Source organism: Lampetra fluviatilis, chromosome 5 (genome assembly GCF_964198595.1).
Source record: "Lampetra fluviatilis chromosome 5, kcLamFluv1.1, whole genome shotgun sequence".
In the NCBI taxonomy this organism is placed as follows: domain Eukaryota; kingdom Metazoa; phylum Chordata; class Hyperoartia; order Petromyzontiformes; family Petromyzontidae; genus Lampetra; species Lampetra fluviatilis.
In genome coordinates, this window is record NC_136279.1 from 4,278,695 (window position 1) to 4,303,712 (window position 25,018).

A 25,018-nucleotide genomic window follows, 5' to 3' on the forward strand; every position below is an offset into this window, starting at 1 on the left:
GACCTGTCGTAGGGTTAAGAGAACGAGAGAACGCTTCACGAATTTGCGAACGAGAGAGAGAGGGGATGTGAGAGTGTGCGAGCGAGCGGAGATACCAGGAGCTTGAGAGAGAGAGGGAGAGGGAGCAGTGAAACAGAGTGGAAATAAATGGAGCGAGAGGGACAAGTGGAGATGAGAGAGAGAGAGGGAGAAGCGAGGACGAGAGGGGAGAGGAGATAGAGGGTGAACATATGGTGATGGAATGAGAGAGTTGCAGAGAGTGGGATTGAGCGAGACGGGCTATTTCTCTGTTGCTCTGCAAATCGGTTTAAGAGAGATGGTTTGTGAGATTTCAAGGAGCGGAATATATATATATAATGTAATGGAAAGGACAGTGCTAGAGAGACGGATGATCGGGATAAAAATAGAGAATATAATCCCATTAAAAATCCAATTAAATACCCAGGATATGTGCAGCAAATCAGAGCTTCGCGATGGGCTCATGGGAACACTCATCCTTCGTCGTCATCATCATCATAGCCATCAATCGCATCACCGTGAATGGCATCATCGTCATCAACGCCATCATAGTGACTACCTGTAAATGACCATCATCATCAGTGGCATCACCATTGTTATCATAATCAGTACAATCCTCACCAGTAGCATCAATATAATAATTGCCATGTTTGATTTGATCATCATCATCATCATAATGACCACTCTTATCATCCTCATTAGTAGCCTCACCACTGTCATCATCATCGCCATCAATCACATCACTGATATCGCATAATCCTCAACATCAGCATAATCATATTTGTCAAATTAATTGATCACGATCATCGTCGACCTCATCTTAACCTTTCTTATCATCACCGCCACCACCATCTCTCTCCCGCGCACCGAACATCATCATCAGTGTTCACGCCCCGAGCCACCGATGGCGTCTCCGCCGTCTCAAGGTTACGGTCTCGCGCGCGCCCCGTGAGTCCCGGCATCACGCCCCTCTCGCTCGCACTCCCCCGCCTGGCGTTGGCCTCCTTACGGGGGGGGGGGGCGCCTTTAACCACCTCGCTACAGCGCAGTGCCCTGGAGCCCCCCCCCTCCCCCCCGCGGCTCGCTGCTCGCGGCGCTGCGAGGTCGTTGGCTCTCTACGGACGACGGACGTTAAGAAGTCAGACGACGCTCGGGGCTGCCGATCCCACCGAGTCACCGAGGGCGTGCCGTGGGAGCAAGAGACATATCTCGCAGTGCCAAGAGAAGGCAGAGCTGCACGTGACAAACACAGGTGGGGGGGGGGGGGGAGTGTGGGAGCTTCAAGTGTCCCGGGAAGACTGAGAATGAACCTGGGAAAAGCAGGACAGTTAGCAACCCGAGGGTGTCGTGTGGCTAGCATGGGACCCCGGTGCAAGGAGTTAAATGCACCCCTACCCCGCCTGTCCCATGTACACCTCGCCCCTCTATCTTTGTAGCCCAGTGCCTGGGCCCTAACAGTTGCACCGCCCGTACACTCGCCAGCTACGACCACCGATGTTTGGCACGGCGAAGGGTTGCCAAAATTATTTTGATTGCATTTCCAAATTTGTGATTTGAGTTGCGTGTCAAATTCCAGAGTACACGTGTACACATGCACGCTGGAATTTGGTCATGGGGGCTACGTTGAGCATACTTCATTCAGCTGGCCAGGCACTGGGGCATAGAAGTACGGCACAACTTTGGATGATTGCTGCCTTGCCCGCAGCTGTCTGCCACGTGACCCCCACAATTCCAGAAGGACGGGCACCATATAAAAGTATAAACACTGGATTGTAATTCCAAGTGTGTCCAGAATGATAAACAAACCGTTCGGTCAACCGTGGCTTTCGCAACAAAGTTTTGACCTTAAGAAAAACATCAATTGAAGTCCCTTAAACTCTTGAGACATCACGATAATAGGCAATCATTAGTCCCCTTAGTTATTGGTGGAACAGAGAACAAACAGAAGCCCCAAAACCTCTCACATCGGACACCCTGGAACATGAACCGGACTTTTAAACGCAGGGAGTCACGGAGCGAAACGCGATCTTTTCGAATGGGACGTTTACAATGCTGTAGCCATGCCGTTTTCCCGTCGCGCGAATCATGGCTCATGCCACTGGGTGATCATCATCAGCATCGGCCGCGATCTTTCCAGGGATGGCGAATTTAAATTCCAGTTTGTCATCGTCTGAATCTATCGACTTCCATCGAATGCGGTGCCAAAGAGGCAGCGGTTAGTTCCGTTATGTATAGCAGAGGGACAGCTATAATATCCATCAGCTGTATTATATATATTAGAAAATTGGGCTGTGTTCATTATCGGGCACAATCCATCAGGCATTTCTTTGGCCACCGTTCTGCCGGGTTTTACCAGAGACAACCTTGTTTTGCGTGCGTGCGTGCGTGCGTGCGGAAAGTCAGCACCCATTAACGGGCAATGGATTATTGTTATGTGTGTTGAACTTATGTGTTTTGCAACCGTATGTGGCCAACCGCGCAGGGCAGAACCGAGTCACGTGTCCGACCGTCGCATATCCGCCCACGCCGACCAATTAACCGCCACGCGCACTCCGTGCATTGTGTTGGTGCACGGAGCAGCTGACATTTTTTCTGTAGACATGAAAAAGTTCTCACTGGTGCGTCTCACCAGTCTCACTCGTGACACTGGTGAGGCTCACCAGCCTCACCAGCCTCACCAGTGACACATTTCCCATCAGGCTGAGACCAGGCCCTAAAGAAGGCTGGCTCTGGTGTAGGCCCATCAGTTTCAATGACCAGAGCATGTTTGTTTGCATGTTCACAACAAGTACCGCGTGTGGTTAATGCAGACATGATTCCTTGCAAAAGGTTTCTATTTAGTGTTTCAAAACCTTAACACCTCCTGTTTTATTGTCAGAAAGAGTAAAACCTATGCTTATATGGTAAAAATTTCTGCAGGTATTCGCAAAATGTGACTTCTTTACACGGCCACGAATTATGTTTTTCTCGGGTGTGTTCGACCCCTCCAGGTGTTTACAGCAAGTTTGTTATTTTTTTTTCTCTTTGCCGTAACCTACATACACTCAATTGGCGCAACTGTCCTTTCATGTCGATGTACATTCGCATCTCTGATCTCTGCACGTATCATTACCCGCCGTAACCTCCGTGGTATTCCATGACCCGCGCTATATTTCTCCAGGCCACATTTCCCATCAGGCGTCATTCCACCAGCGTGGGACTTCATTCCACACGGGTAGATTTCTGTTGAAATCTAAACTATAAACTAAACATTTATTTTATTTTACCAGCTAAGGCGCACCGAGCTATGTCGATATTTTTCAGAAACGACCTCGACCACAATTGATAGGTCAAGGAAGTGGCTTAATCACATGGGAAATGGAGAGCAGCCAATCAATCAAAATGCATGTTTCTGCATGTGGAGGGAAAACCCGGAGGACCCGGAGAAAAATCCATACGACCACGGGGAGAGAGAGCGGGAGACATGCAAACTCCAAATGCACAGCAGGCGTCAGGCTCGGAATCGAACCCGCGACCTCCTGCGTACCAGGCGAGGTAGTCAACATCAAACAATACGTATCGCGTACGTATCTATATCTCTGTCAATAGGACCACTGTAAACGCTTCCCTGTACGCCAGGAGTGGGGAACATCCGGCCCGCGTGCCATATAAGACCCGCAAAATCATTTGGTGTGGCCCTGCCAAGGCAACCGCAGGCGGGACTCGAAATTCAATAAATCTAGGAGCAAACCTGGAAAAGCAGTTGCGAGTTGCGCCATCAATACCAGCTAACATCACACGCCTCACCAAAGAGAAGCAGTTGCAGCCATCACATTAGGGGTGAGTGAATTCAATGTTTGACCAAATATAACAGGCTAATTTTTAAGTTGATAATTTTGTATGGCCCGCGAATAATGTTATAAATATCCAAATGGCCCTTGGCAGAAAAAAAGTTTCCCACCCCTGCTCTACAAGAACGGCATTCGCTTTAACGGACGTCTACGAAGGTGAACGCGGGTCTTGGTCTGCGTGGGGGCCCAAAGCCACGTTGCGAAAGCCGCGTTCGCTTTCAACGAACGCGCTTGACAATGACGGCGCACGGCCAGCCCACACCGCTACTCACGGCTCTCCGCCGCCCGTGAACGAAGGGCACTGTTCTGCAATCAATGCGCAACGTTAAGTAACGTGCACGGTAGCTCTGGGTAATTAAACCCACGTTGAGCACGGGCAGGCTTTTTTTTTGTTTGGGGGTGTGCGTTGTGACCCACGTTGTCTCCTCCTGCTGCCCACGCAAACCCCGCCCCACCGATGCCTCGCGCTGCCGCTCCGGCAGCGTGGGACCCAATCCGCGGCATCTGTCGCCATCGCTGCCCCGCGCTGCAAAACTCCGCCGCTTCTGCTGCTGCTTGGCATTCCTAAGACGCAGGCCGCCCACTAAAATCTCTCTCTCAATTACCACCCTGGGGGGGGTTTGGGGGGGATGGTGCGGAATCTGCTCCGTAACCCTGGCGAAGAGAGCAGCAATGCCCACCGCTACATCCGTGGAAAAAAATAGCTTTATAGCTCATGGGATTCCTGCAGTATAAATAATTAAATCATCTGATTGGAACAGTTCAATAATCGGTAATCCGTTTGGTGGATTACCCGGTCCGCAAAAAATATAAATAAAGTTGAGATAATGTTTGTGTTGCTGTTTTTACACGCCCGAAGCGGGAAGTTTTTACACGCCCAAAGCGGGAAGTTTCATTGTTCGGCCGCTCCTCACTCGTCGAGGATCGTCGGGTCGGTGAACTCCGGGGTCACGTGACGGCAAACGCGATGACGGTGGCGGCGGGCGGGCAGGCGGGCGGCAAGTAAACCGATTCGTGAAACAAATATGAAAAATGTGTGACACTAACACGCGGCCACATTGTGTTGTACCGCGCCTTCAACGACGTTGCATCGTTGGTGAAGGTAGAATTTACAGGCGGCGCGCTAGTTATCTTGTTTCATCTGGGTCACCCCTTGCCCTCCCCCAAAACATTATCCCGGATTATCGAAAGTCGACTGTAATTATTTATTTTTAATGATCTATTATGACGAGTCTTTACCCAGGTGCCTGCCAAAATGTTGGCAGTTGGTGGGGGTTGGGGTGGCGATGTCGCTGCCGGTGTGGAATCCCAATTGAGTAATCCGCTGATATTGTTTTCAGAGTCAGGATGTTTGGCCAACACCGGTTACATTGTATGGATCATTATGATGATTATTGTTTAATCCACAGCAGGAAAGTGAGCGGGAATTGAACTCGGGTCACGGGCCCGTAGCGCAGTGCGCTAACAACTACGCCACCGCTGCCCACGTACGTCAACGCCCCGCGTACACGTGGAGACTGTCGGGGGTCACGCACTGTTTGCGAGCACCTATCAAGACAGACGTGGCACGGGGGTCGTCCATAAATGACGTCACGCGATTTTGGACGATTTTTGACCCCACCCCCCCCCCCCAGTCACACGGCGTCACAAAAAGTCAGACCCCCCTCAAATATGACGTCACAAAGCTCTGCCCCCCCCCCCAATAAAACATGCTTCAAATCGCTTTAAACTATTGTCATTGTCGTGCGTAATTAATGTGGCGCTGCACTCTGATGTTGTAGGAGACAACATTGATTGAAAAGTATATTTAATTAAGTAGAACGTGTTGTCTATATTTATTTAAAGTTGCGCATTTTTATATGACGTCACCCCCCCCCCCCCGTCGTCACACATCGTCACAAATGTCTGACCCCATCCCCTAGGTGCGTGACGTCATTTATGGACGGCCCCACGCGACCCTGGTGTGGCTAGAGTAATTCCCGGCCACCTTTGTCTCCCCGCACACACTCGCAACATGCACAGCACCATTTGGATAATGTCCTGCCGGCTTGGGGAACTTCCAACTCCGCGTGGAGCTGTGCGTAGTGGGCACACCGACACGCACTCACCAGCATGGCGAAGTGTGGTCAAATACTAAGGACAAAGATCCCCCTTACAGCCTCAACACACTGCTGGTGCAAGTGCTGTTAGCGAGCACCTATGAAGGCCGGCACGGCACACGAGGGGGTGGGTGGTCAGCGCGACGCCCGACCGCCTTTGTCTCCCCAGTGGCGATGTTTACACACCGCACCAGGTACTCAATTGAGGCTGAGTCGACCTAGGGGAGGCCCAGGATCGGTTTAGATAATCGTCACCGGTGTTGACCGTGAGCGGGAATCGAACCCGGGTCGTGGCGCAGCGCGCGAACACACAATACAACGTGCGTGTGTGTATACATGCACCATATATTTGCACCACACCACACGCAAAAGTGGGCCACTGTACCCTGGACGGATGCCAGCGACGCCGAGGTCTATTTAATGTAATGTGATCTACATGGGATCAGGTAGCCGTGCGTGAAATTAATTGTCAACGGACTGCAATGACCCTGCAGGAGCGCCCCATCCTCGGCCGTGCCAACAGATGGGCTCCCGGATTTGTGATATGGCACGCGCACGCCAGTGTGTGCGTGCGTGCTCTGTCTACTGCGGGATGAAGACAACCCACACCTCCCCTCCCCCCCCAAGCCACTGCCACCTCTCACCCGCCCTGCGAAGTAACAATCCAGCCAACACCTGCCACACGAGCTCACGGTGTGCATGTGTTTACATATATAAAGCAGATGCATGATAATACCACTACTAATAATGATGTTTAGTTTTACATAGAGTCGTGTTCGTGCAAAACCGCATCGCACAATCGCCGTGGATCCGCAGACACGAGGTGGAAGGCAACAGCAGCCAGACGGGTGGAGTTGGCACGAGGAACGATTGCCCAAGCTCTGCAGTCCTCGACATATGAATAATGTTTTCAACCAATTAATGAAAGTAAGTATACAGGTCGGAGGAAACTGGAGCAGTCGGAGAGAACTCGAGCGTGCGAGGGGGCAAGACCCTATCCCATACGGGAGGTACCGATGATATGAGTCCACACTCTGCCGTACCACCCCTTTCCCCATCTCCTGGCGAGCCAAGGGTGTATGGGCACCTCGGAAGAAAGAAACACCACGTGTTGATCCACAAACCCACGCCTCCACAGTGCAGACGCGCACCGCCGATCGTCGTCGTCATCATCATCATCAGCCATGATCTATCCGCTGCTGAATTAAGCCCACCACCTGTCGCCATTTATTACGCTGCCTCCACGACGATTTGTCCGCGCGCCGCGTGGCGCTCGCTACGCAGCTCGCGAGCAGCGACACGCGGACAAGTGCTGACGCGCAGCTCGCAACAACGAGCTGCCCCCCCCACCCCACACACAAACACTCTGCGCCTGCGACGATTGCACAGCTGGGATCGACAACACCGCCACATCCGTCACACGCTCGTCCCCCCCCCCCCATCTCACCCCCCCCCCCCCCATCTCATCCCCATCCCCTGCTACCCACCCCCCCACTCCACCCTTCGGCGTCTTCCTTCTCTTTAGACCGAGGAATGAGCCGCGGGGGGCACGTGCCCCCCCCCGCCCCGCCCCCCCCCCCCGTCTGACCGCGATTAATCGGCGCGGTGGGTCGGCGGTGTTTGCCGCGAGGACTTTTCGCAGCCGCGCTGCGTGCGGGTTCCACCCGACCCGTGTTTGGTCTCCTCGAAAACGACGTCCGACGTTTCGGACCCACGCACCACTGCCATGGAGCTGCTTCTTCGGGGGGGGGGGGTGGGGGGGGGGACGGAATTCGATGGGCGTGGGAGAATGCGTTCGACCCCGGCTCGAGGAAAGAAGCTCCCGGCGCGTGTGTACGAAACGTCGGACATCATCGCGGAACGAACGCACGCGGCCTTGCGAGCCCGGTGGCAGAAACGGCCGCAAGAGGTTTTTTTTCTTCAAGACTCTGTAGAAATGTATATATATGTCTTGCTAACCTTGTTCACGGGTAGCGGAAGAGCATCATCGATCGCACCGGGTGGCCAAGTCGAGATGGAATAACCTCGGCCGTGTCCACGCATTGGTGGTGGTGGTGGGTGAGTGGGCGGGTGGGTGGGGGAAGGAGCGGCGGAGCAGCGGTTGGCGCAACGTGCCATGAGCCTGGTGACCCGAGCGATATCGATTTCCGGCCACGGCGGCGAGTGACACCCGAAGCTGTCCTGGGTCACCGCCCTGCACCACCATGCAATGACCTGCGCGGCGAAGGATGCTCAACAAGCCCCAGGACTGACGCAGCATGGGGAGGGGCCTTCATCGAGCAGCAGATTGGAAATGGGATGCGAGCTATTATGTTCTATTGCGCTTTGCATGTGTGTGCGCCACGTGAGTGTGTGGAGGTGTTTGAGCGGGGAGCGGTCGTGTGGCGGTTCGCGCGCTGGGGAAATCCGAGGTCGAATTCCGCTCATGGCCATCGCCGGTGATGGATGATCTGAACCCGTCCTGCTCCCGTCCCCCTAGGTCGACTCAGCCTCAAATGATTACCTGATGCGGTTTGTAAACATCGCCACTGGGGGAGACAAAGGCGGTCGGGCGCGGTACTGGCCACCCACCCCCTCACGTGCAGTTCCGTCCTTCATAGGTGCTACTCGCTAACAGCACTTGCCCCGACAGTTTGCTAAGGCTATACGGGTGATCTTTGTCTGTGTATAGGAACAGCTCCTCCATCTGATTAAGCCCCGTCGCCAGCTCCACTATTGTCACGATGCAGGCTGCACAGTCGCTTAATCTGATCGTTTAGTTATATTTCTCTCTCTCTCTCTCTTTCCCACTGGAGTCCATGCCAATTTAGCTTCAAACAATATTCCAGTGCGATTGCATAACCAATATAAATGGAGAGGGTGGGTGGGGGGGAGTGGGGGCATTTACCCCATCACTAAAACGAGGGCACACGACGTGGATGCGTGTAAACTGGATGAAGTCCCCCACCCCCCCCCCCCCATGCTGTATATGTCCTTACGACCATACTTCACCACTCTGGTCGGTACGGCTCGATGAACAGCAGGGAGCATAGCCGCGCAGGACAGCCTTTGGTGCTGCTTCACTGCTCCCCGCTGCCCCGCTATGCACAGCGCCGAAGCAGCCTACGGCAAGCCTGTTCGTGCGTACGCGATCGATGCGTCCAGGCACTAGCCAGGCTTCGAACCCCTGCTTAGCTTCCGAGATCGGGGCGAGATCGGGGCCCGCATTGCGGGTGATTTGGTCGCACCCCGAGTGTGATCGTTACCGGTAACGTGAGTGGCAGTGGCGTCGCGTAGTCAGTCACACGAGCAGGCTAAGTCATAGCGACGGATATGCGGGTTGTGCGTGCTGGAGGAGGCTCGTGAAGGACGCTGCTACTGGGCAGTTGGGAGGCAGCCGCCCTCCGGCAACAACGGGCGGCAGAGGAGCGACGCTCACGACAACGAGCGGAGCGCCAGGCGGGTAAAGTGCAGCGTAGTTAGCACAATAGCGGGCACAACTGGCGCGTCTGCCAGTCATCTCAGTCGGTCAACCCATGGCACCTGGCACGCCTGCCAGTCATCTCAGTCGGTCAACCCATGGCACAACTGGCGCGTCTGCCAGTCATCTCAGTCGGTCAACCCATGGCACCTGGGTGTCTGTCCCTTGACCTCCTGCCAGCAGCGAGCCTTCGACACTTCACGTGGCCTCAAAGTGCACCTGACCCGACACTTAGGTGGTGAATGGCGGCTGGTGTTGTTTGTTGTTGTTTGTTGTTGTTGTGCGTGCCGTGATGTGTGCGTGCACCGGACTGTCATGCGCTCCGGCTTCCAACTGCCGGGTTTGTTGCCGTGCGAGCCTCACGGGAGGGACCTCGTCCTCGGACAGCGAGACGGTGACGTCCAGGAGGTGCTTGAGGATGGGCTCGTCGTGCTCCTGTGGGGGGGGGGATGAAGCAGAGAGTCACCACCTCGCGCGAGTCTACGCAGTGCCCGTTGCTCGAGGCCGCGAGGGCACCGACGAAGGTCACGTGTGCTCACTTGACGAGCTCTGAGCGAATGGCAGTGGGAACAGATTGTGAGTTTAAACACATTGGTTGTAATTACTGGCGAAGCGTCGTACTCGAGATTGTAAATGTTGCGGATTTGCTCTCCAGCACACCGGTGTGGCTGTACTAGTGACGAATTGGCCACGTTGCGTTTACGTGACAAACTTTACTAATTGGCTGTGTCGGGTGGTGGCGGTTTTAACGACACATTTATATATTTACGCGATCTAACCCCAAACAACCTGTATTAAGGAACAAATTATGTTGGTGATGCCGCTGCTGCTGCTGAACAAATAACAACAACGACACTCAACGCATTCGTCAGTAACACTGCGGTCTTAGAAATGAAACGTTTGTAAATCGGATACATTTTGGACAATCGCCATTCTTCACGGCGCAGAGAGAGAGAGAGGGAGGGAGGCTGCCCTCTCTGGCCTCTTCACGTGCTGCGACGAAGGACTGTGGCCCGTGCGACGTCGCCCAATAGAAACCTTTTGTTGTTGTTGTTCTATTTAAGACCACGGCGTTGTCAACAACAGTCGACTGAAAACTTGACCGCTTTAAATCGAGCCGACTGAGACTCGACTAAAACTCCACGCGCCCCCCCCCCCCCTTCGCCGACACTCTAAGAAGACTACGACTGCAAAATATACAACTCAAAGGACCACAGTTACACCGCAGCCTCGCCAGATATAGGCAGCGAGCACAGCCCATGGGGTTACGGCTATCGCAGAGGCAGGCTGCCGCTGTGGTTATTGCTGCTGCTGCTACTGATGCTATTGGGACTGCTAATGTTGCTAATGCTGCCAAGGCAAAGGACTCGAGCGCCCAAGGGAACAATCTCGAAGGGCAAGACGAGAGAGAGACGTGAGCTCCACAAAAGGAAATTGCGCGATCGATAAAGCGGGCGCGTGCGTGCTTGCAGGGTGTCTCGCGACGACGCGGGGCCGTTTAAATGTTTGCTTGAAGGCAGCTCGCGCTGTGAAATCTGGCACAACGCGCCTTTCTCTCTCTCTCTTGCCCTTTTGAAGAAAAAAACAACAACTTAAAAACACAGTTTTCAGGAAAGAATAACAATGGAATGGCATTCCCCCACCTCCCTCCCTTCCCTAACCCCTGTTGCTGTCGCTATTGATGTGGGAAATTTCTTCTTCTATATCCTGTTCGTGGAGATGAATGTTCAAAGTTAACGGAGCTCATGTATAATGCACGAGGAGGCTACGTGTGTGTGTGTGAGCATATGTAATTATGCACGTGGAGATGAAACGACAAAAATCTGAAGCAAACGTACAATGGGATGAAAGTGATGAGGGTAACGCCGAGGAAATTCGCTGGGAGGTGTGAAAATGGGATTGTTGAATTGAGTGAACACAGACAAAGATCCACGGTATAGCGCACACAGACTGTTGGGTCAAGTGCGGTTAGCGAGCACCTATGAAGGCCGGCACGGCACACAACGAGGTGGGTGGCCAGCACCACGCCCGACCGTCTTTGTCTCCCTAGTGGCGAGCTTTACACACCACACTGGGTACTAATTTGATGCTGAGTCGACCTAGGGGAGGCCCAGCACCGGTTCAGATAATCGCCACTGGTGTTGCCCGTGAGCGGCAATTGCACCCGGGTGACCGGATTGGTAGCGCAGCGCGCTAACCGCTACGCCACCGCTCCCCATAACCCAAACACGCACACACTCAACACACACACCACACACACACAGACAATGAAATGAAACACATACCAACGCATGCAAGAGCACGCACGTACACACGCAATGGGGCAGGCTTAGGAGGAGAAAAATATAAACCCACGGTCAATTAAACATCGTAAAGTCTTGATTTTCTCCATTAAGTAAATCGAATGAGCTCCGCCGCCATCTCAGTAACCGCCTCGGCCCTATGAACTCGGTCGAGTTGGCACCGCGAGCGACGCCCGGGGTCGCTTTGGAGGGATAGAGTCGGTGGATCAGGTGGAGATCGTCGCGAGGATGCCTGTTCCCAAGCCGTCGCGTCTCTGTGCGTGGTGCTGTGTTGATGGTCTAAAATAAATACCACCCCGAAACTTTGGCGGCCCGGATGACTCTTGCTTTGACGGGAGCTCACAGGAGGAACGTGGGATCTCTCTCCATCACTCGCCCTCAGGGTCACCGGCATCGAGGGATGGGTGGCCACCCAGCGCGGGACCGGCGTTCGTGCCGTTGACAAATTCAGTGCCGCGAATGTATTCGTCGAAGGAGCTTTCTGTGCGCGCGTCTGCGTTAAATGTAGCCGACGGTGGCGTGCGTTGATGGGCGACAAATCATCATCGGTGACCAACGGGCCGCTGGCCCATCAGAGACCAAAGCGTGAGCGTAACGAGGTGGAGGCTAACGAGGTGACTCAATGGAGACGCGGGCCCATGGTAATTTGATAGCGCAATCGGAGACGGACGGTGCACCGCGAAGTTTGACAGCACACGCGAGGACTGACGCCTCGTGTTCAAATCCACCGCGTGCATTAACGCGACCGTGTTCACCGATTGGCTGGGCTTGGTCATATTGGAGGTGGAGGTGTGGGGGGAGAATGGGGGGGGTGCGTCGAGACAATTGCACGCTCCACAAACCAACATTTTATAACGCGGAAAGTCAGACTCTGCGTTTGACCGCTTTAGTCGTCTAGACTCGTCGAGACGACGATTAAATGAATCTCCACAGACCATGTAAGACTCGACGAATACATCGCACGAGGCGGTGTCGTTGACTCGAGCTGGAATGTGACGGGAGTACAAACCCCCCTCGCTAAGTGAACACTGACCCTTGCGCTTTCCTCTCCCGAGCAGGAGTCGGAGTTTTGATTGTTTTGACTTTAAAGGGCGATTTCTCACCGACTCTTCTCCAATGCACCGACACTTCAAGAACGGCCCCTACCTCCCACCCAACACCCCCCCCACCCAACCCCCCCCCCCACCATCCTCCCCGAGACGCCTTCCCCGCATTTGATTTTTCGCACGTTCCACGCGCTAATTAATTCCCCTCCTTTACTTATCCGCATCTGTTATCCTTGCCTATTAAATGCCCGATTTAAAAACGTGTGCCCCCCGTTGTCTGCCGCTGGTTACAGTTCGCTGAGATTTTGCTCAAATTAATTCATGTGGGGGAGGGAGGGAGGAGGAGGAAGGGAGATTACAGGCCATTCGCCTCTGTTATTGGTGGAAAATTCCACGTTCCCATGACGCTCTGGAATTGGTTGTCGGGTTGTACCTGCGCCTTGCCCGGCACGATGTCCGACGTTTCGCTCCACGTGCTTCTTAATCTTCAGCTGGGCAAACTCGCAGCGTGTGCAGCGAAATGTCGACCATGATTACAATATTTGCTTATGATCACGACGATGCTTGTTTTCTCAGGAAGGCACCACGTGATCATTGCAGCGGGCCCCGTCTCTCCAACTTTTAGGTACCTCCCCCCATATACGGCCCATTGCCGTCGGGACGGTTCTCGCGAATTTTGGACCCCCGGAATTGCGTGACGAGCTGTGAGGGCGCTTGCGTTTTTAGTAAACACAGAGGAAGAAAACAACAACAACAACAACAACTGTGGATATCCTGAGGTTGTTGCGGCCGTTACCTGAACTGCGTAAGCGAGAAGGTCCGAGTTTTTCAGGATCGTGAGCCAGAATTCGGGGATTCCCAAGACGTCTTCACTCTGCTCGTCGTGGCTCTCCTTGTTGGTCTCCTTCTTCTCCTCCTCCTCTCCCTGGTTCGCCTCCTGTTGGGGTGCGGGAGCGGTGGTGGTGGTTTGGTGGTGGTCGCTTGTGGTGGTGGTGATTGTTAGACGCGTGCTTATTAGGCACGCAACAAATTCATCGACTCGTGAATTAAAATTGATTCGCATGATCACTGCACGTGCACACAATTGTGTGCGTTCGTGCGTAAACACTGGAAGCATTTACTCATGCATGCACTTAATGCGCCATCGATTACATGCATTTATTACGCATGGAGCAACATAGACATAATCATGAATTCGTTCATTAAAAATATATTATTATCTCTACAGAGAATCACGTGGGTAAGATTCAATCTATTTACAATTCGTCAAAACTATACACACGTTTTTAGCTGTAGGCGAATGAAATGAACGAGACAGAGGAGCACAGATCGAGATGAGGGACAGCACGGTGGAGAGTTGAAGTGGGTCAGAGTGAGTTAGGAGGCTCAGGAGTGAGAGAAAGGCACCGCCAACCACTGAGAGCCGGGGCTTGACTCCAGAGCAGTGACGCGTGATTGCCCCGGGCTCTCAAGCTCAGCGAGTCGATGGCCTTCAGTCCACCAATGACTGCACGGAAACAAATGTTGTGCGATTCGGGCAGCATCACGTGACCGAGTGTGGATAAAGAGGGGTCCATCGAGATACCTCAACATTCGCTGGCTAACGTCATCTTCCAGGACTATGTTGAGTGGTGATAAGTGGTAGGTGGGGCTAAGTGGTGGGTGGGGCTAAGTGGTGGGTGGGGGTTAAGTGGTAGGTTAGGCTAAGTGGTGGGTGGGCTCTCTCACCTGAAGACGATTGCTTGTGTTGTAATCGAAACGTCGTGAGCTATTTTTTTTATTTACGTGACTTGACCGAAAGACCCAAGAGTATGAATTCCTGCAGTCACGAAAGCTTTAAATCCAGATGGTGGGTGGGGGCTAAGTGGTGGGTGGGGGCTAGGTGGTGGGTGGGGCTAAGTGGTGGGTGGGGCTACGTGGTGGGTGGGGCTAGGTGGTGGGTGGGGCTAAGTGGTGGGTGGGGGCTAAGTGGTGGGTGGGGCTAGGTGGTGGGTGGGGCTAAGTGGTGGGTGGGATCTAAGTGGTGGGTGGGGATAAGTGGTGGGTGTGGCCAAGTGGTGGGTGGGGCTAGGTGGTGGGTGGAGCTAGGTGGTGGGTGGGGTCTAAGTGGTGGGTGGGGCTAGGTGGTGGGTGGGGCTAGGTGGTGGGTGGGGCTGAGTGGTGGGTGGGGTCTAAGTGGTGGGTGGGGCTAGGTGGTGGGTGGGGTCTAAGTGGTGGGTGGGGCTAGGTGGTGGGTGGGGTCTAAGTGGTGGGTGGGGCTAAGTGGTGGGTGGGGGCTAAGTGGTGGGTCGAGCTGGGTGATGGATGAGGCTCGTTTTGTGGGGGGCAGGCACGGGGAGGGAGTTTCATCCTAGTGGAGGGCAAATGGGACATTTTGTCCGGCGTCAAAACTGCAGAGGTCCCCACGGGGAAGTCCCCCCGCCCCCATCACACATGCTATTACATAAACTGGGTCAAAATACATTAGCACTGCTACTTTTATGCATTACTGTTGTATGTGGGCGTTCTAATTTTCCCTCCAATTTCCCCATCCGACACAGATTAACCCTGCCATATCGCACTCGCGCAGCACACGAGGGGGTGGGGATTGTGTGTGCGCCTGCATGTGTGTATGTCTGTGTGTATGTGACTGTGTGTGTGTCTTGTGCAGCGGTTAGCGCGTTACACTACGAACCCGGCGACCCGAGCTCAATTCCCGCTGATGACCAATACCAGTAGCGAATATTTGAACCGGTCCTGGGTCTCCACTAGATAGGCTCAGCCTCAAATGAGTACCTGGTGCGGTGCATAAACATCGCCACTGGGGAGACAAAGGCGACCGGGTGTGGTACTGGCCACCCACCACCTCGTGTGCCTTGCCGGTCATCACACGTGCTCGCTAACAGCACTTGCCCCAACAGTCCGTTCAGCCTATCCGGGGGATATTTGTCTTTGTGTGTCAGTCCGTATATATGTGAATGCGTCTGCGTGCCTGTCTTTGTAAAAGGCAGGTGGAGATGGGGCGGCTGGGGTTTTCCTGCTCTGCTGCCCATGCGGCAAATATATTTATATCGGGCCCTGTAGACAAAGCAACGCGAGTCCTGACCAACCAATCGTGTTATAGGACATGGGAAGGAGGACAGAAATAAGACGGCATCTGTGTGCAGGAAGACCCCGGTTAAGAGTGCGGTTATCATCTCCGATTGTATTTGTCGAACGCGGCCCAAGTCTCCTCGCTCTCTGGCCGTTCCCTTTCTTTTTTCGTGGTAATCGCGAGGCCAACAACACAGTTGGGCGCATGAGTGATTACGCAATTACAATTAGCTTGCCCCCCGCCGACTCTCGTCGAGAACGAGTGTCCCCCGTGGGTAACGATCGTCGCTCTCCGTCCCCCCTGGACGTGAGCCGAGGCGCGTCATCGGCTTGGAGAGGGACGGGGAGTGGGGGGGGGCATCGCCGCCGGTCTGGGCTCAAAGGATGGAGGAGGAGGGGGGGGGGCTGCGGGGGGAGATCGCCAATTAACATTCACGGCGGCCAGGCGCGGGCGGTATTGATGGGAATGTCATAGGGACACAGGGACGGGGCCGGGCGGAGGAGTGGGAGGAGAAGGGAGGGAGATAAGGAGGGGATGAGGCATGGCGAGAGGGAATGAGACAGTAGAATGAAGAGGGCTAGTGGGGGGTGGTAAGGAGGGGGTGAGGCATGGCGAGAGGGAATGAGACGGTAGAATGAAGAGGGGTAGTGGGGGGTGGTAAGGAGGGGGTGAGGCATGGCGAGAGGGAATGAGACAGTAGAATGAAGAAGGCTAGTGGGGGGTGATAAGGAGGGGGTGAGGCATGGCGAGAGGGAATGAGAGTTTGGGAAGGAGAGGGTCTGAAGGGAGGGTGGGAGGTGTGAGAGGGAGATTCCGAGAAAATGAGGGAGGGCGGTGGAGAGAGGAGGTGGAGGGAGGGGAGGGGGAAGAGAGGGAAGGACATTTTAAAAGACGAAGTAAAAGAGAGATAACGAGAATGAGAGAGAGAGAGATGGAGAGAGAGAGAGAGATGGAGAGAGAGAGAGATGGAGAGAGGCCGGGAGTGATGAGAACAGGAGGAGGATTGCGAGAGGCAGAGAGAGGGAGAGGAGGCGAGCAAAATAAAGTGCGCACATTAATTATTGATTCAAAGCTTTCGTGACTGCAGGAATTCATATTCTTTCGATAAAGTCACGTAGATAGGTTCAAATTATGACGATCGCTTGTGTAGTGATCGAAACGTCGTGGATTTTTTTTAATTTTGTTTTATTAATTTGAACCTATCTACGTGACTTTACCGAAAGACCCAAAGAACAACGCACACCAAGATCGAGAGGTGCGTGACCAATTAACCCCGAGTGTACCATGGCAGGCAGTGTCGTCCTATCTCAGAAGGTCACACAAACCTGGCCCTGGATAGTGCCCGGACGGGTGGCCACCATGCATCACAACACAGGTGACTATCGGCTCCTGTGGGGCTACGTGGCGATGGGCAGCAGAGAGAACAGTGCAGACAAATCGAGTGTTGCGCCATACCCTTCTGTTCACACGTCAACTTTCCCCAGCTTCACCAACCGGGCAACTGACCGGCTTGGTAAGGTGCGGTCAGAAAATGAACGAACTCGCATGACCCGCACCGCATGGCCCGAGGCCTTCATCCAGCGGTGGAGAGATAAGAGGGCTGCACGGACATGGTGGAGGGGGAAGCTCCCGCATGAGACAAACCGCCCTGGAGATCCCGCACCAATCCATCAACCCCAGAGGGATGTCGGGTTCAGTCGACTCCCGACCATGGAATCCAACTCCTAACCTCCCCCCCGCCCCCCGATTGCAAGCACTCCACGAACTGTCTGCGAGGCAGCCAGTGGGGGAGAGATGATGGGGTGAGGGGTAGTGGGCACGGCGGTCGAGAGGGCGAGGGAAACGGGCGAGCGGACTTGACGCGTCTTGTCGCTCACGTGTTCTTCGTCGTTGAGAGTCCATTCGGTTTCCACCTCTGAGGGCTCCAGCGTCCCGCTCACAATATCTCGCCTCTGTCGGGAAACGCAGCGAATCAACAACGGTCGAGACGTGTGACCCCCGAGATCAAGACAAGCGACCGCCGCCGCCGACGACGACGACAGCAGCAGCCTGATTTACGTAACTCGCTGACCCGCCCCGACTGGACATCTGTGACAAAGAGCTTCACAGCTCTTCGGATTCTTACTGCAGTCTGCATAAATAGGCTGATATGCGCCAGCAGAGGCGGGGGGTGGGGGTGGAGGCGGTTTCCGCCAAAATGCATTGCACAAAGAAAAAAAAAACTGCCGAATCCATGGAATTTTATATCAATAACTTTCTGAACATCGGATGGGGCTGAAATCGCTCGCGGCCGGCACACCGACGCTGGTCGCGCGCCCGCCACGCGAGCGTTCGACAAGCGGCGCCGCGGTTGTGGAGAGAATTGAGCCGTAGGAAGAAGTGAATGACTGCGAGCGGCGATTTGTAATTCAGTTGCTGTGCTCGCCCGCCGTCTCGAGACCTCGCGGTCGAAGTGGCGGAACGTTCCGGCGTTCCCGGGCGAGTGCCACGCAGCATTTGTATTAATTAATAAGTAGAACCGCAACAGGTTAGTCGATAGCACTGCAGAATAAAAAAGAAGAAGAGAATAATAGGCGACGTTTCAGGCAATATCCCTTCTTCGTAGCACGTGAGATGGATGTCACCTCCCCGCGTCATAGCACGCGCTACGAATAAGGGCCATTGCACGAAATGTCGTCCGTTATATATTTTTCTTTTAAAGGCCACAGTGTTATTGACAAATGTGTCGAGATTTCTGCTATTTGTGCACCACCACTGCCAAAGCAGTGTCACCAAATAATCTGTCCAGAAAACAAAATAATCCCATGCACATTTCAATATATTACGCAGCAGTGCTTACTATTAATATGACATTTCAAGGGCTGGACCGTCGGTGCGGTGGTCAGGGCACCGCGCCAACGAAGCCGGTGGTCTGAGTTCGACTCCACAAATCGGACGAATGACGCAACGCAAATGTCCCCTCCCCGTTGGCCTCTCACGACGCCGCAGATCCACCCAGCGATTGAGAAACTTCCCATGCCACCATGCCCACCACTCCCCCCTCCCTCGCCCCGCCACGGATGATCTCACGCCACCCCTCGTTAATCTCACGCCCCCACGCGGTCGGCAACCCTCCACGCGCTGCCCATTCCCCTAATTGCGAATGCTGCGAATGCCAAAGTAAGGGGGCAATGGTGATCAAGCATCGCACCAACACATTCACCATCTGTTCATGAGTGGCCCTCAGCCGTGCTTGGCCCGAGGTGGGAAAATTGCTTTTTGTGTTCGGTTTATTGTCCTTCACCCAGCACCTGCGATTAGCACGGATGGCTACGTACGGAGCTAAAGAAGTTCCACACGTGCAGTTGGCTTCCCCCGTCAAATGTGTGGTCGTCGTCCCATCTCGCACCACCGCCCCCTCCGCCCGCTCCCACTCCGACCTCCTTCACCCCGCACGCTGCGTTTGGTCTTCGATCCCTTCCCTTCCACGCTCATCGATCATGGTAGTAATAATAATAATTTAAATTTACAAAGCGCCCTTAAAGAATCGTTCTCAGGGCGCCTCGAATGCCCCCTTGGTACTGGCGCCTCGACTTGCACCGCACGATCGACGATGACGACGATGAGCAATGATTTATTTCTGCTCTTCCTGGAATTATTTTGGCACCTAGCCACATCCAACTCGCCTTGTTTTGTGCTTAAGCTTGTTCATGTTATCGTAGGAATATAGGGCATAATGTATAGGATAATTATGTCATGGGACATTTATTCTCAGCATCAAAGTATGAAAAATGGCAATAAAAGAGGTGTTGCCAAAAGCATCTATTTGGTGGTTGAACATCTTAACACCTGTTTTATTGCCAGAAAAGGTAACACGTATTCTTATTTTTCAAACGAGGATTATCATGGTTAATGCGTATATTGTACTCTACTGGTGGTGCCTCATGCCGACGATCCTTGCTCCAAGCCAGTCGAGGAGCGTTCCGGAAAATATCGAGAGGAGAAATTAAGCCACGATGATTATCTTCATGGGACCCCCCCCCCCCCACCTATGCCCACCCCGCTACAGCCGAATGACCGCCCGCAGGAGGGGGAAGCAGCAGCAGCCGCCGACCGTCGCTGGGTGGGAATCTACCCAAAGGCGTGGGGGGGAGGGGGTCGCGCGTGGGGGAATCGCCCCAATGCCCCGGTGTGACCCGGATAGCCCAGGAATTGATCGCCGTGTCCGGGTTTTTGTAGCAATGACGCAATGCGATGTCAGGGTTTATTTGTTGTTGTTGTTGTTGTCAAGGAGGCCTATTATGCCGGCTCTTTTTATGCTTAGCCGCTCCATTCGGCATTTCCGCTGCCTGGCACCGGCGCTCCTCCCGTCCCCAGTTTGGTCGCTTGTCCGGTCACGGTAAACGTGCCGGACACGAAACTGAAGTGTGGCGACGGTTGGGGGCAGCGCGTAAGGGGGATGCGACGTGCGCATAGCCGTCGGGTTACAGTGGGAATGAACAAGAGACGAACAAGTCAAAGCCACCGTGATGCCGCGCTCATCCTCCGCTAGTCGCTCTTCGCCAGCAATGGAAATTCCGCATTCCCATGGCGGGTGAGAGAAGTAGTATGTACTTTTTTTTTATAAAAACGGCGATTCATTTATAAATAATAGGGGGAGGGAGGAGGTGGGGGGGGGGCAGGGAATGTTCGATACGGCAAATCAACACACCGGTTCGTACCCGCTGCAGGTAGGGCTGGTAGAGAGATGCGTACTTGCACTCCAGGCCGTGCACCTCGTGGTAGAAGCGCGACTCGAGCTGCACGTAGCGCAGCTGCAGGTTCCTGAGGGCGTTCACCCGGCGCTTCACCGTGCCGGGCAGACTGAGGGCAAGGGACGGGGGGGGGGCACATCGATAAGAGGTCCGCCCCGCGCGTCGCCTTCGCACGGGGTCGACGGAGCAGGCGCTGCGTGCGACCTCTTGCCAGCGGGGCATTCCATACTTCGCGCGGCGCACCTAGCCTGGCACGAGCACTGCGGTGACGTCACCGCCGCTTATTGGTGAACGGGAATTGCTGCTGTTGTTGTTGTTTGTCCACTAAGCTGGGAGTGGTGGCACAGCGGTTATCGCACTGAGCTACGAAACCGGCGATTCTCGCTCACGGCCAACACCAGTGACGATTGTCTGAACCGGTCCTGGGCTACCCCTAGGTCGAGTCAGTCTCAAATGAGTACCGAGTGCAGTGTCTAAAGCATCGCCACTCAGGAGACAAATGCGGTCGGGCGTGGCGCTGGCCACCTACCCCCTCGTGTGCCGTGCCGGCCTTCACAGACGCTGCTCACTAACAGCACTTGCCCCAACATGTCTGTTAAGGCTACACGGGGGATCTTTGTCTTGGTGGAGGAGAGATCCGTTGAAGTGACCTCAAAAGTAGTTCTGAAGTAATTGTCCAGCGATGATTGCTGACACGAAGCGATGTTGAGACGTTCAACGTCAAGAATCCAGAGACTACCACGTGTCTCATAACCCGTCGCTGTAGCACGGTTGGAATATAATTGGGTGAAAAGATGAAAAGATGATAGAAAAAAACATACTCTTTTACCGAAAGAACCAAAGAGTATGGATTCCTGCAGTCACGAAAGCTTCAAATCAAGAAAAAAAACAACCCCGTTTTACCTTCGCAATGAAAACCGATGCCTACTGTTCGTTTTTGTATACGTTTCCATAAACATGTATCTTATATAAAAAAAGACAAAATTCATCTCTATAGCCTTGAACAGGAGGTTGCATCAAGTGCTTCCAGCGAGCACTTATCAAGGAGGTCTTGAAGAGGGCATAACAGTAGGACGGCATGGATAGCACCACACCCGGCCCCATTTGTCTCCGCAGCACCGATGTTTACACACACCAAACGAGGTACTCATTTAAGGCCGAGTCAACCTAAAACGCAGACGCAGGACCCGATGAGATGTCACTCCCCGAGAGGTGTTAACCACGGCCGGGAATCGAACCCATGCTGTCTGGTTTCAGAGCGCGATCTGCAAACGAACCGCGAGTTGTTCACCGCCGTTCCCACAACAAAAAAGACAAAGATCCCCCTCGTAAAACAAAAAAAAGGTGTCAGTTTTGTTGCTAGATAAAAGGGTAAAAAAACAATTATATTTTGCTACTGGCAAATGAGGTTCCAATGGTGTATATGCGTAATCCCCGAGCTCTCATACTCTGATGGTGCATTGTCTTTGAGTTGTGCGCCTTTTGGCGTCATCTGGTCCAACACCATGTGAGACTAGGCTCTAAGGAAAGCTGTCTCGGGTGTGGACCAATCAATTTCAAGGACAGTGCATACATTAACAGAGTTGTGTTTTTTGTTTGCATTCCGACCGCAGGTATTGTGGTCAATGCAAACATGACTGCTTGTTAAAAAAGGTGTCAGTTTTGTTGCCAGATAAAAGGGTAAAAAAACAATTATCATCCCCCCGTAGCCTCAACAGACTGTTGGGGCAAGTGCTGTTTGCGAGCACGTGCAAGGACACCGACCCACAGCACTCTCACGCGTACGCACGGATGCACACTTATGGAGACCTACTTACGCAGCGACTTTCCTCCCTGAAGCTGAGGTGTGACACGTGCAGACGCCATGAGGTCGCTGAATAATTGATCAAGACTCCAGGGCGAAGGTAGCAACTATTTCTGTTGCGGCTGCTGTTGTATCTGCTACTGCTGCTGATTATGATGATGGCGAGATTGTTTATGCTTCTATTTTGACTTGAAACTTTTGTGACTGCAGGAATTCATATGCTTGGTTCTTACGGTAAAGTCACGTAGATAGAAAAAATAAAAATTATACTTTGAAAATAATAAAAGAAAAAAAAGGCGGAGAAAAGAGATAATTTCTCTCCGCCTGATGAAGACCGCTTCTGTTGCGATCGAAACGTCGTGGGTTTTTTGCTTTTATTTATGTTTTATTTAAAATCTATTTTATTATTATTTTTTTCTAGTTACGTGACTTTACCGAAAGAACCAAGAATATGAATTCCCGCAGTCACGAAAGTTTTAGGTAAAAATGTAACCAAGAATATGTTTACGCTGATGTTGGCTAAAAAAGAAATATTTTATTGCTGCTTCACGACTTTCGACGCCTCTATCTGCGAGGGCATATTTTACCCCGCGTTTCTGAAATATTGTATGCAATAAAATGTTGTTGCATGCTACACATCCTAATCTGAAGTCTTGTATCAAAGCTGACGATGCGTGACAATGATGATGATTATAACATAGCGATGGTCACAATGGGTTGATAAAATGAGTGCCACTCACTAGGAAGAACAACCGCTGCTGTCAGCGTAACGTGGAATTCCCACCGCTCGTTCAGTGTCGAGCGGTCACACCACCTCCTCGTGCGGCGTGCCGGAATGTAATAGGTGCTCGCTAATAGCACATGCCCCATAAATCTGGTAACGGCTTTACATCTCCCGGTATGGGAGAGTTAAGAGCTGACTGGAGACGATGGGTGGAGGGATGCTGGTGGCCTTGATGTGGGTAGGGGAGGATTAGGGCGGCGCTGTGGCGAGATGTTAACTCCCTCGCCTAGGAAACAGGAGGTCGTCGCTTCAATCCCGACGCCTGTGTATTTGGAGTTTTCACGTCTCTTTCCCCTTGGTCGTGTGAAACATTTTCCAGGTCCTCCGGTTTCCCCCTCCCCATTTGGAATCAACATGCTTTTAGAGGATTTGGCTGCTTTACATTTTACACTTGATAAGCCACTTAATGTGGCTGTCATTTGTGGCCAGGTCGCTTCTGAAAAAAAAGCTTTATAGGTCAGCGGACCTTACCTGATAAAATAAAAAAAATAGTTTAGTTTAGAACAGAGGGGTTGAAAATTGTACGTGGGGGAGGGGGGGGGGTTGAGAAGGTTAGAGGGGACACCTATCCAGAGAGGCTTAACGAACAGAGCCATGAAATGAGCCGGGGTTAATTGTCGAGTGAATATTTAATTGGAAAGAGGGGAAAAAATAACCACGGTGTATAAATAAAGGAGGTGGTTGAATCACTTCGCATGTCGTCAAATATTCACGGAGCGTTTCACAGGTGCGCGGCGAAGATCTTGATCTGCGAGCCGTCGGTGCAGTGAGTGGCATTCCTTTTAGAGACACCGCAATTTATTTTTGTTACCAGGGGAGATCAAAATGTCTCGCTGCTCAAAGGGGCGTACGCGCTGGGATTGTGTTCGGCTCCGTCGGTGGTCGGTTTCTGTCTCAGCGGTAGAAATGACACGGTGCTGCGTACGGACATTTATTTTTTGCTCATTCCATAGGGAAACGAACCGTTGATGAATTCTCAGAAAAGTGGCTCTGATTTCATTGACCGCAGAGGGACGATGGGATGAGCTATTAGCTGATGGATTGTGGGTAATCCACGTTCGGTACAGTTACCATGTTTCTGATGACTGTGTTTTTTTTTATTCATATAAGCGGGCGTTTCTCAAAATAAAATGGTATTTGAGAAAATTATGAGCTATAAACAAATGCATACATCCTCTAAAGAAAATACAGTGTCATCATATTCACGGTTCGGATAAGACGTGCACACAGTATGGTTGGCTCCGTAGGGCGCCAAAGAAGTTCAACATCATACATTCATTCATTCAAATGAATGCACACAGCGAATACGTTTTCAATCAGAATAAGCGACACAGGATGGATTCCAGCCAATCACAGACGGTTATAATCAGGGATAACCTATTAGAGTATAAAACACGGTGTAAATCACATCACACGGCAGCCAGCGGGAGCTGTTCAAAGAGAAACAATGCCACGTTGCTCAGCTGATGCAAATGCTAACTTTGTTTCTTCCTGTGAGACTGCATTGGCAGCGGTGCATTGCCAATACTGTGCGGCAGTGTTCACTCTCTCGAAGAGAGTGAGTGAAGAAGATGACATTGTTGGTCTGATTGCCACGCAACAAATCGACTCAGTAGCAGGACACATGATAAGGTACATCACCGCAACCATCACTGCCACCGCCATCACCTGACTGGACATCTGTGAAAATAAAATTGTTGTAGCTCGTCGTATTCCTCCAGTATAAATAAACACATTCCTGCGGAGGGAGCTGGTAGGAACGTTTGGTTGTTCGGTCAATCGCCAGGGTCAACGGCGGCGTGGTGTATTCCGCAAATATGGCCGACTGTGAGGGCGGGCACAAGCCGGCGTGAGTAGGTTAAACGTTG

At 52.8% G+C, this 25,018-nt stretch overlaps 1 protein-coding gene across 2 annotated transcripts in view; it reads right to left on the minus strand.

Annotated features, from left to right (window-relative positions):
• The window catches only part of LOC144932436 (nucleosome assembly protein 1-like 1), a 77,518-nt gene that overhangs the window by 18,565 nt on the left and 33,935 nt on the right, over positions 1–25,018 (minus strand). For both annotated transcript variants that reach the window (XM_078856497.1, XM_078856496.1), the window contains exons 5-8: positions 20,530–20,671; positions 17,707–17,781; positions 13,553–13,693; positions 9,771–9,842 (exon numbers count right to left, since the gene is read on the minus strand). In XM_078856497.1, the coding sequence (XP_078712623.1) occupies positions 9,771–9,842; positions 13,553–13,693; positions 17,707–17,781; positions 20,530–20,671 (430 nt within the window). The remainder of the gene's footprint in view (positions 1–9,770; positions 9,843–13,552; positions 13,694–17,706; positions 17,782–20,529; positions 20,672–25,018) is intronic.